The 12,966-nt window shown below is 28.1% G+C and overlaps 1 protein-coding gene across 1 annotated transcript in view; it reads right to left on the reverse strand.

Moving 5' to 3' along the window:
- Nucleotides 1-12,966, reverse strand: part of LOC117172937 (Bardet-Biedl syndrome 7 protein homolog) — a 46,364-nt gene that overhangs the window by 6,672 nt on the left and 26,726 nt on the right. Inside the window, exons 7-11 of the mRNA XM_033361241.1 lie at nt 10,264-10,453; nt 6,850-6,930; nt 6,638-6,772; nt 4,273-4,394; nt 4,106-4,215 (exon numbers count right to left, since the gene is read on the reverse strand). Coding sequence (XP_033217132.1) covers nt 4,106-4,215; nt 4,273-4,394; nt 6,638-6,772; nt 6,850-6,930; nt 10,264-10,453 — 638 coding nt within the window. The remainder of the gene's footprint in view (nt 1-4,105; nt 4,216-4,272; nt 4,395-6,637; nt 6,773-6,849; nt 6,931-10,263; nt 10,454-12,966) is intronic.

Here is a 12,966-nt window from a genome sequence, read left to right on the forward strand (position 1 = left end):
TAGCGTGCAATCGACTCGGGATACTTATAAGATACTACCATGATTTTTTCAGATTTTTTGGTCCAAAAATAAATTAGGCCAACAACCGGCCTTACCGACCCTTCCCCTTTAAATACAAAAAACAGTTGAATTCAATCAAAGCAGGCTAATTTACAACAAAATAATTTATTTTTAAACAAAAGCAGATTAATTTTATTTAAAAAATAAATAAATTTTCGATAAAATAGGTAAATTTTAAAACAAAGAAGTGAATTTTCCACCAAAATAATTAATTTTTAAGTAAGTAGTTCAACTGTCAAACAGTACTTGAATTTTCAACTAATAAAAATCAAGTCTCAATGAAAAACGTTATAGTTAGTATTTCAATCAAAAAATATTTATATTTTAAATCAAAAACAGTTGAATTCATCCAAAAACGACAAATTATAAAGAAAACAATTCAGCTTTCAACCAAGTAGTTAAATTTTCAATTTTAAATAAAATAGTTAAACTTTGGCTAAAAAAAAATTTTAACAGCAAAAAAACAAACTATTTTTCAATTCAATAGTTAAATTTTTTAACCAGAGTTGAATTTACAACCAAAAAGATGACATTTCTACCAAAAAGACGAATTATCAACAATAAACATGAATTTTCAATTGGAAAAGTTAAATATTCAACCAAAGAAATGAATTTGAACTATAATAATGAAATTTAAAAAAATTAAAAAATAAATTTTAATAAGGTGGGTAAAAGTTCAACCAAACAGTTTAATTTTCAACTGAAGAAGATACGTTTTTAGCTCAAAACAGAAATGTTACATTTTGAATCAAAAAAGTCGAAGTAACCAAAAAAATTTAATTTTCTACCAAAGAAATGAATTTACAACCAAAAAGATGACAATTATAATAATCAAGACTATTTTTCAACAAAGTATGTGAGTTTTTTAACTAAAAAGGATAAATATTCAACAAAAGCAATTATTTTACACCCAAGTAGTTGTTTTTAACTAAAAAAAAAATTTTTAACCAAGAAGATAAATTTTCTTGAAAAGGACGAATTTTCCACTAAAAAAATTATTTTTCAATCAAAAATGGGATGCTTGAATTCTGAGTTTGTAAAAATGAATTATCAACAAAATAAATAAATTTGAAACTGAAATAATGAATCTTCATAAAAAAATGGATGAACAAAAAGCAATGTAATAGTTGATATTTCAATTAAAAACAGTTTAATTAAACCAAAAAGGTCGAATTTCAAAAAAAAAAAAGATTGAATCATCAACCAACATAGATTAGTTTTAAATAATAAAAAAATAAAAAGTAGGTAAATTATTGTTGAAATAAAGTAGATTTCAACCAAAAAATATAAATTCTGAATTAAAAAAATTAATAGTTGATATTTGAATTAAAGAAAATAATTGAATAAAGTACTGCTGAATTCAGCCAAAATAGACGAATATTCAACTAAATAGTTAAATTTTCCAACAAAGAGGGAAATCTTATACAAACGAAAAATATAAGTTTTAACAAAGTAGTTCTACTTTCTACCAATCAGTTCAATTTTCAAGCAAAAAAAGATTAATTCTTTACGACAAATGTAATAGTTGACATTTCAACAACAAAAAAAATGAATGTTCATCAAAATAGTTGATTCCGAGATGTATTCCTTAATCAAAACAGATCATTTATAATCCAAATAGGTTGAATTTTGAACAAAAAAGAAACAATTTGAACCCAAAAAAAACATTGCATTTTTGATCAAAATTAGGGGGGGGGGGGAGTGAAGGGAAATGATGGGAGGAACGGTATGGTAAATGGGGGAAGTATGGATACAGAGGAAAGGGGGGAGGTTATTAGGGTAAGTGAGAGGGAAATAAGGGTGGGAAAGTAGGGAAATGGCAATGAGGTCAAGTAGGAGAAACGAGGGAAAGTGATGGTGAAATTAGGGGATGAGAAGTAGTTGAAATAGAAATAAGGAATCGGGAAGTGAGGGAAAATTATATGAGAAGTAGAGAAAATGAGGGAAAATGGATGGTGGTTATAGAAGGGATTGAGAAGGAAATTAGAGTTAGAAAGTAGAAAAATGGCAAAGTGCGAGATAAAGTAGGGAAAATGGTATTGTGTACGGGAAATAAGGGGTGTGGATGTAAAGGAATGGGTAGTAGAGTAACTGAGTAGAAATTAGTGGATTATAAGCCGGGGAAATGGAAATAAGGGATTGAAAAGTAGGGGAAATCAGAATAAATTATGGGAGGGGCAGTAGAAGAAGGGAGGAGAAATGATTGTGGGATATTAAAGGAAGTAAAGAGCGAAATTAGGACGGGAAAGTAGGGAGGTGGTCATTGGGACGGATATTAGGGAAAATGGAATTAATTATGGAAAATTAGGGGAGGGGAAGTAAGGGAAGGGGTAGTAGAATAAATGGGTGGAGGGAAAGTGAGGGGAGCTGAAGTAGAGGAAATGAGGAGAAGTTTCGGAGAAATAGGGGAAGCGAGGGGAAATAAGGGGATGAGAGGTAGGGAAAATGTGAATCAATAGTGGAAAAGTAGGGGAAGTGAGGAGAAATTATACGAGGAGAAGTAAAGGAAGTAAGGGGAAATAGTTGGGGGTATTAAGGGAAGTGAGAGCGGAATTATGGTGGGAAAGTGGGTAAATGGCAATGGGGGAGAGAAATTAGGGGAAATGGGTATGTATAGTAAATGAGGAATGGGGAAGTAAGGAAAGGAATATCAGATTAAATGAATGGACGGAAAGTACGGGAAGTGACGGAAGCTGAATTAAGGGAAATGAGGAGAGGTAAAGAAAAATATGAGAACGGAGGGGAAATTAGGGGGTGAGAAGCAGAGAAAATGGAAGTAAGGGGTAGGAATGTATGGGAAGTGAGGGAAAATTATAAGAGGGGAAGCAGCGGAAAAGTTGTATCAGGGAAAGCCAGAGGGAAATAAGGGTCAGAAAGTAGGGAAATGACAATGAAGGGCGGGGAAGCTAGGAAAATGGGAGTGAGTTTGTGAAATAAGGGGAGGAGATGTTAGGGAATGGTTAGTAAAGTAAATAAGTGGAGTGAAAGTAGAGGAAGTGAAATAGGTGAAGTACGGAAAATGAGGGGAAGTGAAGGGAAATAGAGAAAGTGAGGGGAAATTAGGGGATGAGGAAGAGGAAAATAAGAAGGAGAAATTATATGAGCGGAAGTAGCGGAACTTAGAGGAAATGGGGGGTATCAACGGAAGTGAGAAGAAAATTAGGATGCGAAAGTAGGGAAATGGCATTGGGGGAGTGGATTTAGGGAAAGTGGGATTGAGTATGGGAAATCAGGAGAGGGGGATTTAAGGAAGGGGTAGTAGAGTAAATGAGTGGAGGGAAAGTAGGGGAAGTGAGGGAAGGTAAAGTATGGTAAATGAGGGTATACAAGTGAAATAGGGGAAGAAAAGGGAAATAGGGGAAGTGAGGAGAAATTAGGGAATGAGAAGTAGCGTAAATGGAAATAAGGGGTGTGAAAGTAGGACAAGTGAGGGGAATTTATAGGAAGGGAAGTAAAGAAAGTAATGGGAAATGGGTATGAGGTATTGACCGAAGTAAGAGCGAAATTAGGGTGGGAAGATAGAGAAATAGCAATGAATACGGGAAATTAGTGGCAACATGAGTGCGTATGGGAAATGAGGGGGAAATTAGGGTAAATAGAAATAAGGGATAGGAAAGTGAGGCGAAAATATAGAAGGGTAAGTAGAGGAGATGAGGGGAAATGGGATTATTGAGGAAAGTGAGGGAAGGAGAATTGGGGGCAGTGGTGGGAAATTGATTGAATAAGAAGCAGGAGAGATGGAAATAAGGGTTGGAGAAGTAGAGAAAGTGAGGGGAAATTATAGATAGGGAAGTAGAGGAATTGAGGGGAAATTGGGGGCTTATTAAGGGAAGTGCGAGGTAAATCAGGATGGGAAATTTTAGAAATGGCAAAGGGAGAGGAAAAGTGAAGGAAAGGGTATGAGTATGGGAAATGAAGGGGTGGGGAGTAGGGAAAGGAAAATATAGGAAGTGAGGGGAAATTATTACGTAAGGGGGGAGTAAGGAAAAGTAGGGGAAAGAAAGGAGAGAATTTATAATTTTGTTTCAGATATTGAAATAATTACCACAAAAGACATCAAGCTTCGTTTTCCTCTTGGTTGCCTCCTTAGTCAGCACATCTCGGAGAACAATAATCGTGGAGATATTTTCACTGAGAAAACTTGCGTTTTCTTTTCTGAAAAAGGGAAATGGTAATTTTCTGGGAAAATTGAGGAATATGTCAAAAACTTACTTATACTTGCATTTGAGATTCGTTCCAACTAAGCAAGACTTGTAAGTTAAAGTTGCTTCTCCTTCTTGCAAAAAAGGCCTTTCCGGTGCATCCGGCAGTGCCAGAGAAAGCCAGGCGTGCATCTAAATTAATCATACCTTATTTTTGGGAAACTCTAGACCGAATTCACAAAAGACATACATTCATATCAGCGATTTTTTTTTAACTCACAAAGCTATTTCCCTATTTTTCCCTTTTTAAAAGAATTCCTCTTTTTTTCCCATTTTAAAAAACTTCCCCTTTTCCTTTTTTGCCCTTTTTTGCTTAAATTTCAGTAGAAGTTTAATCTTTTTTTGTTAAAAAATGCAACGGCTTGGTTACAAATTAATATTTTTTATTTGAGGATTTCACTACTTTGTTGGAGATTCATGTGTTTTGGTAGAAAATTAATCTTCCTGGTTGAAAATTGATCTATTTAGTTGAAAATTTTAATTTAGTAATGTGGCAACTTCACCGTGAAACTGGAAAATGACCGGGAATTTAATTTGAAAAACCGGGAATTTACTTTTGATCGCAGTAAAATTCAAATTTTCATTATTTTAATAATTTTTGTAAAATTATAAATTGTACAGAAACAAACATTTTCTAAATTTTTTTAACAAATGGATTTATCACTTTTTATTTATTTAATCCCCATTTACCCTGACTTGAGCAAGGAATTGTAGAAAATAGTTATCGTTTTTATTTTAAGACATGAAGTTTCGGTAAAGAAATATAATTTCATTTAAAACAGGGAATTTTTGACACGGAACGGGATTTTTTTAAAAGGACTATCATTCGAATTTAGAAGAAAAGAGTTAAAAAAATACCTGATCCAAGTCAGAATTTTTCATAATTTAAAAGATCCCTCTTCCAAATTTTAGAAAAATAAATCACTTCAAGTAGTTTATAGAGTAGAAATAGTATTTCAAGGAAGAAATATTCCGGAATTTTAATTGAAAATTTTGTTATATTGTTCGTTACAAATTCACTTTCTTTTAGTTAAAAATTCAACTATAGTTGGTTAAAAGCTCAAACTTTTGTTAAAAATTGATTTTGTCTGTTTGAAGATTCATCATTTTAATTGAAAATTCGTCTCTGGTTAAAGATGTTACTACTTTGTTGCAAATCATTTTTTTAACTAAAAATTTAACTATTCCAGATAAAAATTGAAATATTTTCAGGAAATTTTTTTTTCTTATTAAACATATATTTTTTAGGTAAAATTCAACTATTTGGTTGAAAATTGATATTTTTTATTTAAAAATTAAACTATTTGATTAAAAATGTACGGACTTTCTTGAATAAATTCGTATTTTTTGTATAAAATTAATTTTTATTTGTGAACATTCATCATTTTAGTTGAAAATGCATCCTTAAGCTTAAAAATAAAATTAATTTTTTTAAATTAAATTCTTTTGTGATAAATTATTTTCAGTTTGAAGTTTCATCATTTTCATTAAAAATGTATTCCTTCGGTTGAACATTTATTTTTTGTCTAAAAATTTATTTATTCAATTTTTGGTTGAAAAAATATCCTTTTTTAGTTAGAAATTGGTCTTTTTTGTGTGAATATTGATTTTTAAAGTTAAAACTGAATTTTTTCAGTTTTAGTTAAAAATGTATCTCTTTTAGTAAAAAAAATTTTTTTTTTTGAAAATTCAACTGTTCCAGTTGAAGATTCATCATTGTAGTTAAAGATGTACCCGTTAGGTTAAAAATGAATCTTTTTAACTAAAAATGTAACTTTTTACATTTTATCTTAAAAATTCTTTTTTCGTAGTTCGAAATTACAATTTTTGTTTAAACATTGTCTTCTTTAATTAAAAATCCAATTATTTCGTTAAACATTCAGATATTTTGTTGAAAATTGTACTGTTTTTTTTATAAATTAAGCTTTTTGCTTGAAAATTAATTTTATTGTTGAAAAATTTATCTTTCTGGTTGAAAATTAAAGTATTCCAGTCAAATTTTCATCATTTTAGTAACTACTATTAAATATTTAGTTTTTTGGTTAAAAATTTTAATTTAGATAAAAATTCATCTGTTTTAGCAGAAAAATCTCTAGTTAAAATTTTGTCTGTTTCTTAAAATTCGTTTTTATAACTAAAAAATTAATTGTTTAGATTATTTAAAAGTTGCTTAATTTTTGTTTGAATTAAACTTTCTTATTCAAAATTAAAACATTTTTTTTTGTAGAAATACTTTTTTTTGAGAATCAAATGTCTTCTAAAAAAATTGTTTTATAAGTTAATAAAAAGTCGGTAATGAAGTTCTCCTATTATTTGAATTCTAATTTTCTCTAAAAAATATTTTTTATTACTTGAAAACATTTTTTTTTAAATACCTCGGCAACAGAAAACTTCCCGTTCAATTTTAATTCGTTAAATGGTCCCCCGATTGTTTCCTCTTCGTGTATTCTCGTGTGAAGGGAAAGAGCAGAAATCGGAATTTGTATTCTGCGACAACACTTTGGCTGTATCTGAAAAAATTCTGAATTAACAAAAATATTTAAAATAATGGTGAAAAATTAATAATTTTAAATTCTTGCAAACTTACTTGCGATGTTACATAAACTTGCAGATTTCCAGATTGCCCTTCTATTGTTCTCAGTCTCATTTCTAGCATTTTTGTATTTGCCTAAAATAGTCCATTAATTAAATTTTATATTTGATAAAAGATTGCTCCGCTGGGAATCGAGCCAAGGACTTCCGATTACCCGTCGGGTGCTCAACCCACTAAGCTACTAGAGACATCGAAAGAAAATATTTTTTTAAATAGATATCTAAACTATCGATCTCACATACCCCTCAAATTCATTTTTTTTTTATTTAAAAATTTAAAAATTAAATTTTATCTTTGAAAAAAGATCCCTCCCCTTCGCTCCGCTGGGAATCGAACCCCGATCTACCGATTACCGGTCGGGTGTGCTCTATCCACTAATCTACTGCTGGAGAGATTACAAAAAGAATCTTATTTCACAAACATGCCATATGGCAAGGTTTTCTATAAAGAGTCATAGATATAATACGTGAAAAATGATATCTACACTATCGAACTAAAGATACCCCTTAAATTCAGAATTTGTTGTCTTTTTAAAAATTAAGTTTTATCTGTGATATCCCCTTCGCTCCGTTGGGAATCGAACCCAGGTCTTCCGATTACCGGTCGGGTGCTCTACCCACTAAGCTACTGGAGAGATCGTAAGATCGAAAGACTTGAGTTCGATTTCCAGCGAAGCGAAGTGAAGGGGAGGAATTTTTTCACAGATAAAATTTAATTTAAAAATTTTATAAAAACTTTAACTTCTGAATTTGAGGGTTATCTTAGAATGATACCTATTTTCACGTAGTGTGATAAGTATCTCATCTGATCGGTCATTTACCATCCCGATGATAATATAGATTTCCTATATTCGATTAATTTTTATTTTATCAAATTACTCATAAAGTTCTTGTTCATTATTATAATTTAATTATAATTTTAACGAATATCAGGTTTTTTAATTTACTTTAATTAATTTAACTAATACTTAAGAGAGTGGCCTCTGGACTGGGAGAATTTTTGGAAACCAGAAGAATTTGGGAAATTACAATGAATTTTTTTTTACCGGAAATTTTACCAACTTTTTAAAGATAAATTTTCATAACACTTGAAATGTCAAAAATTTCATATTATCAGATATGATTTAATTTAAAATAAGTTCGATTTCAACTTTTTTTGGTAAATGTGAAGTTCAATTGTAAATCTGAAATCTGAATTGGAAGAGGCATTTATTTTAAATTTTTATTGAGTTTTTTCGGAATTGGAAACGGCTAATTTTTTATTTTGGGCGTTTTTATTGGGTTGGAAGGGAGGAAATTTTGGGTTTCATTTTCTCATGAAATGAAAGAGGGCCATTTTTATTTTCATAATTTTTATTGAGTTTCAGGAGACAATTTTTTTTTCTAAATCGGAATAAGGATTTTTTTTATTTTTCCGGTATTCTTATTGAATTGAAGGTGAGAAGTTTTTTTAAAGTTTTGAAAAGTTTATGCATCCTTTACCGGAATTGGAAAAGGCTAATTTTTGTTCATCATTTCGATTGAGCTGAAAACGAAGGGAGGAAATTTTGGTTTTTAATTTTTTCTGAATTGAAAAAGGCCTTTTTCCTTTTTTTAATTCTCATGCGAGTTTCAGGGTAAAATTTGTTATTTAAAAATTTTTTAATTAAAGATGGAACTTTTTAATTGTATTAAAAAATAAATAATTAAATAATAAATTAATTAATTAAATAAATAAATTATAGAGTTGAAGGTGAAAAGTTTTATTTGGAAGATTTTTGATTTTTATTAGAATAGGGTAATGTTTTATCATTATTATTCTGAATGAGCTGGAAGGGAGGAAATTTTGGTTTTTAATTTTTCTCTGAATTTATAAAGGCCTTTTTTGGTTTATAATTTTTATGGAGTCTCAGGGAAGAATCTTTTTATTTTTAATTTTTTTCTGATTGGGAAGAGAGTTATTTTTTAAAAAATTTTGTCGAGATGGAAGGGAGGAAATTTGGTTTTCAAGTTTTTCTAAACATTTTGAACTTTTCTATTGAGTCGAAAAGGAGGAAATTTTGGTTTTCAATATTTATTTATTTTGAAGGATAATTTTTTATTTTCAATATTTTTTTGTAGTTTATCATTTTATTTAGCTTATCATTTTGATTTAGCTGGAAGGAAGGGAATCTTGGCTTTCAGTGTTTTATGAATTTGAAAAAAGATGCTTTTTATTTTCAACATTTTTATTGAGTTGGAAGAGGGGACATTTTTATTACAGATATTTTTTTTCTGAATCGGAAGAGATTATTTTTTTATATTTATCATCTTGGTTTAGTTGGAAGGAAGGAAATGTTGGTTTTCAATTTTTTCTGGATTGAAAAAGGCCTTTTTTATTTTTATGAAGTTTTAGGGAAGACTTAAATTTTTTCTGAATTGGAAGAAGGATATTTTTTTTATCATTTTGATTGAGCTGGGAGAGAGAACATTTTGGTTTTTAATTTTTGTATGAATTGAAAAAGGGGCCCTTTTTTATCATATTTATTGAGTTTCAGGAAACAATTTTTTATTTTCAATTTTTTCTATATTGGAAGAGGGAATTTTTTTTATTTTCATAGAGTTGGAATGAACAAAAATTTGGTTAATCCGAATTGGAAGAGGAAGTTTTTCCTTTTTGGGATTTTTATTGAGTTTAAGTGAAGAATTTTTTTCTGAATTGGAAGACGGAATTTTTGTTTCTGTTCGATTTACCTGGATGGGAGAAAACTTTAAATCTTTGATTTTGTCCTGAATTGGAAGAGGGCCATTTTTTTATCTAGTTAGAAGGGAGAAAATTTTGGTTGTCAAGTTTTTTTAAAAAAGGGTTTGAAGATTTTTATTAAGTTGGTAGGAACAAAATTTTTGTTGTCAATTTTTTCTGAGTTGAAAGATACTACTTTTTTTAAAATCATTTTTATTCAGTTTCGAGGAAGAATATTTTATTTATTTTTTTTCTGAATTGGAAGAGGATATTAAAAATGTCCCTTTTTCAATTTCAAATCCAATTTCAAAATCACAAAAAAAATTTTAAAAAAGGTTTTTCGAATTGAAAGAAAGCAATTATGATTTTAATTTTTTCCGAATTGAAAGAGAAACATTTTTTTATTGAGTTAGAAGGAAGGAAATTTTTGGTTTCAAGTTTGCATTTTTTAATTTCAATGGCAATAACAAAGACGGAAAAAATCGGTAAATGGCAAGGACTTCTTTTCTAACAACCTTCACTCTGTGTTAGTATTAATCAATTGAATAAATGTATTCAAAATTAATATTAATTTATTAAACTCCAATTTAATCAAAAAATAATATTAATTTATTAAATTTAAATTTATGCAAAAATTAATATTATTTTTTATTAAATGTAAATTTAATTAATTTAATTATAAATTGTTATGATTGAAGATGGACTAACTTGGCATCGATAAGTTGCTAAAACAAAATTTCCGTCCTTAGGGTCGCAAGTCGAAAAACTTGCGAGTGCACTATTGCTTTCAACATCCAAAAGTTCGATAGGAGTATCAGATTGAATTAAAATATTATCAATTGGGGTATCAAGTTCCACTGATAACGAATAAGTAGCATCCTCTTGATTTAAAACCATTCTAAAAGCAAATACGATGTTAAAATTATTATAAATAATAAAACTTTGAAGAAGGTACACTCTAAATTTAAATCAGTCAACATTTGACTGATAAATCAGTTATTTCTACTGACAAAACAGTCGCCTGTTACTCATTAGACCAATAAAAATTAATTATTTCATCAGTTAAGTATACAGTCATGAGCAATAATTATTTATTCTTAACAAGTTAATAAATTAATTGTTTATTTCTTTAACAAAGGATTTTAAATTCTTTTAAGGTCTTAAAAAATTTCGAATAAATCAATGGATTTTAAACATTTCAAAAATTTTCAAAATTTCCAAATATTTTAAGAGATTTCTAACTGTAAGAAATAAATTTAAATTTTGTTTTAATTAACTTTGTCTTACAAAAAATTTAACATTTTAAATTATTTTATCAGATTTCACAAAATTTTGAATATCTTCATAAAGTATTAACAATGGTTTCAAACTTTTTTGTGGGTTTCTAAAGGATTTCAAACAATTGATAAAAATTTTAATGGATTCCAAAGAATTTTGTGGAATTTCTAAAGATTTCAAGTGATTTTAAGGTTTTTGAAGAAATTAAGGTTTTTTAATTTTATTGAATCTGCAAGTATTTCCGAAAATTTAAAGGGATGTTAAAGGATTTGAAGGTATTTTAAGAAAATCAACAAAAAAAATTTGGATTGAATTTTCAATTATTTTTTATGATTTCAAAAGATCTTAGTGATTCCAAAGGATTCCAAAGGATTTTAAACGATTTAAAAAAGTTTAAGAATTCCTAGGAATTTTTCAGGATTTCCAAAGATTTCAAGGGATTTTAAGGTATTTCAAGCAATTTTACCAAATTTAAAAGATTTTATTGAATCTTCAAGTATTCCAAATGAATTCAAAAGATTGTGAGGAATTTAAAGGATTTCAAAAAATAGCAACAATTTCAAGGGATTTCAAAGAATTTTTTTAGGATTTCCAAAGATCTGAAGGAATTTACAGATAAATAAATTTTAGAGAGTGAAATTTTAAGTTATTTGAAGGGATAACGATTACAGCCATACCAAGAGATTTTAAAGTATTTCAGGAAATTTTGAAAAAATTCAAAGTATTTTTTCAATCTTCAAGGATTTCTAGGGATTTCAAAATTGTATAGGGTTTTTAATGTTTCTTTAGCGAATTGCCATGAATTCATTTAATTTTATTTAGATTCAAGAGATTTGAAATAATTTCTAATTATTTTAATGAATGTTTAGGATCTCAAAAAAAAAAAAACAAATTCAAACAATTTTATGGTATTTTAACATATTTAAAAAAATTGAATGTATTTTATTGAATCTCCAAAGACTAAAAAAATGTTTATGGATTTTAATGTTTTTTTAGAACGTCTATAAAGACATTAAATTTAGTACAAATTCAAGTGTTTTTAATTTATTTCTGCTTTTTTAAATGTAATTTTACTATTTCAAAGGATTTCAAGTGATTTTAAGGTATTTAGAGAAATTAAAAAAATAATTGAATCTCGAAGAATTCCCAATGATTGCAAAAGATTTTGAGAGATTCCAAATGATATCAAACAATTAATAAAAATAAATTCCAAAGAATTTTATAGGATTTCGAAACATTTTAAGGGATTTAAAAGTATTTCAAGAAATTCTACCAAATTTAATAGAAGTAATTGAATCCCCAAGAATTTTCTATGATTTCAAAATTTTGTGAAGAATTCCAAAAAATCTAAAATGATTTAAAAAATTTTAAGGTATTCCTAAGGACCTAAGGTAGGATTTCCAAAGATTTTAAGGAATTTCTAGAGAATGAAATTTAAAGTGATTTTAAGGGATGCCTGAAAATTCCTAAATATTCCAACAGATCTTAAGGAATTTCAAGGAATTTCTAGGAATTAAAGGATTTTATTAAATCTCCAAGGACTTCAATGGATTTCGAACATTTTTAGGGATTTTAATGGTTTTTTTATCTTTAAGAGAACATTAATTATTACGAATAATTTAACTTAAATTTAAGGAATTTTAGCAAAAATTTCTAGAGAACTGTATGGAATAAATTAGATTTTAAGGGATTTTTACGGATTTCAAGAGAAATAAATATATGAAAATAAAATTTTTAGAATTATAGGGATTTTAAGGTATGTCAAGGAATTTTTCGAAGATTTAAAGTAATTTAAGAAAATTTTTAAGGATTGCGAATATTTAAGCAAAATTGATATCTTGAATAAATAAATTTTATTTTATTTATATATCCAAGAGATTTCAAATGATTTCTGTTTAATTTAATAAATTTTTACGATTTACAAAGATTTCAAGTGATTTCAAAGAATGCTGTACGATTTCCAAAGATTTTATGGGATTTCACATGATTTAAAGGATTTCTAGATAACTTTAAGAAATTTTAAACGATTTTTTAAGAATTCGGGAGATTTTAAGGGACTTCTAATTAACTAAATTCTAGAGAATTAAATTTCAAAATATTTGTAGGGATTAGAAATATTTTAAGGTATTTAAA

The sequence above is a fragment of the Belonocnema kinseyi genome, chromosome 5 (genome assembly GCF_010883055.1).
Source record: "Belonocnema kinseyi isolate 2016_QV_RU_SX_M_011 chromosome 5, B_treatae_v1, whole genome shotgun sequence".
NCBI lineage: Eukaryota > Metazoa > Arthropoda > Insecta > Hymenoptera > Cynipidae > Belonocnema > Belonocnema kinseyi.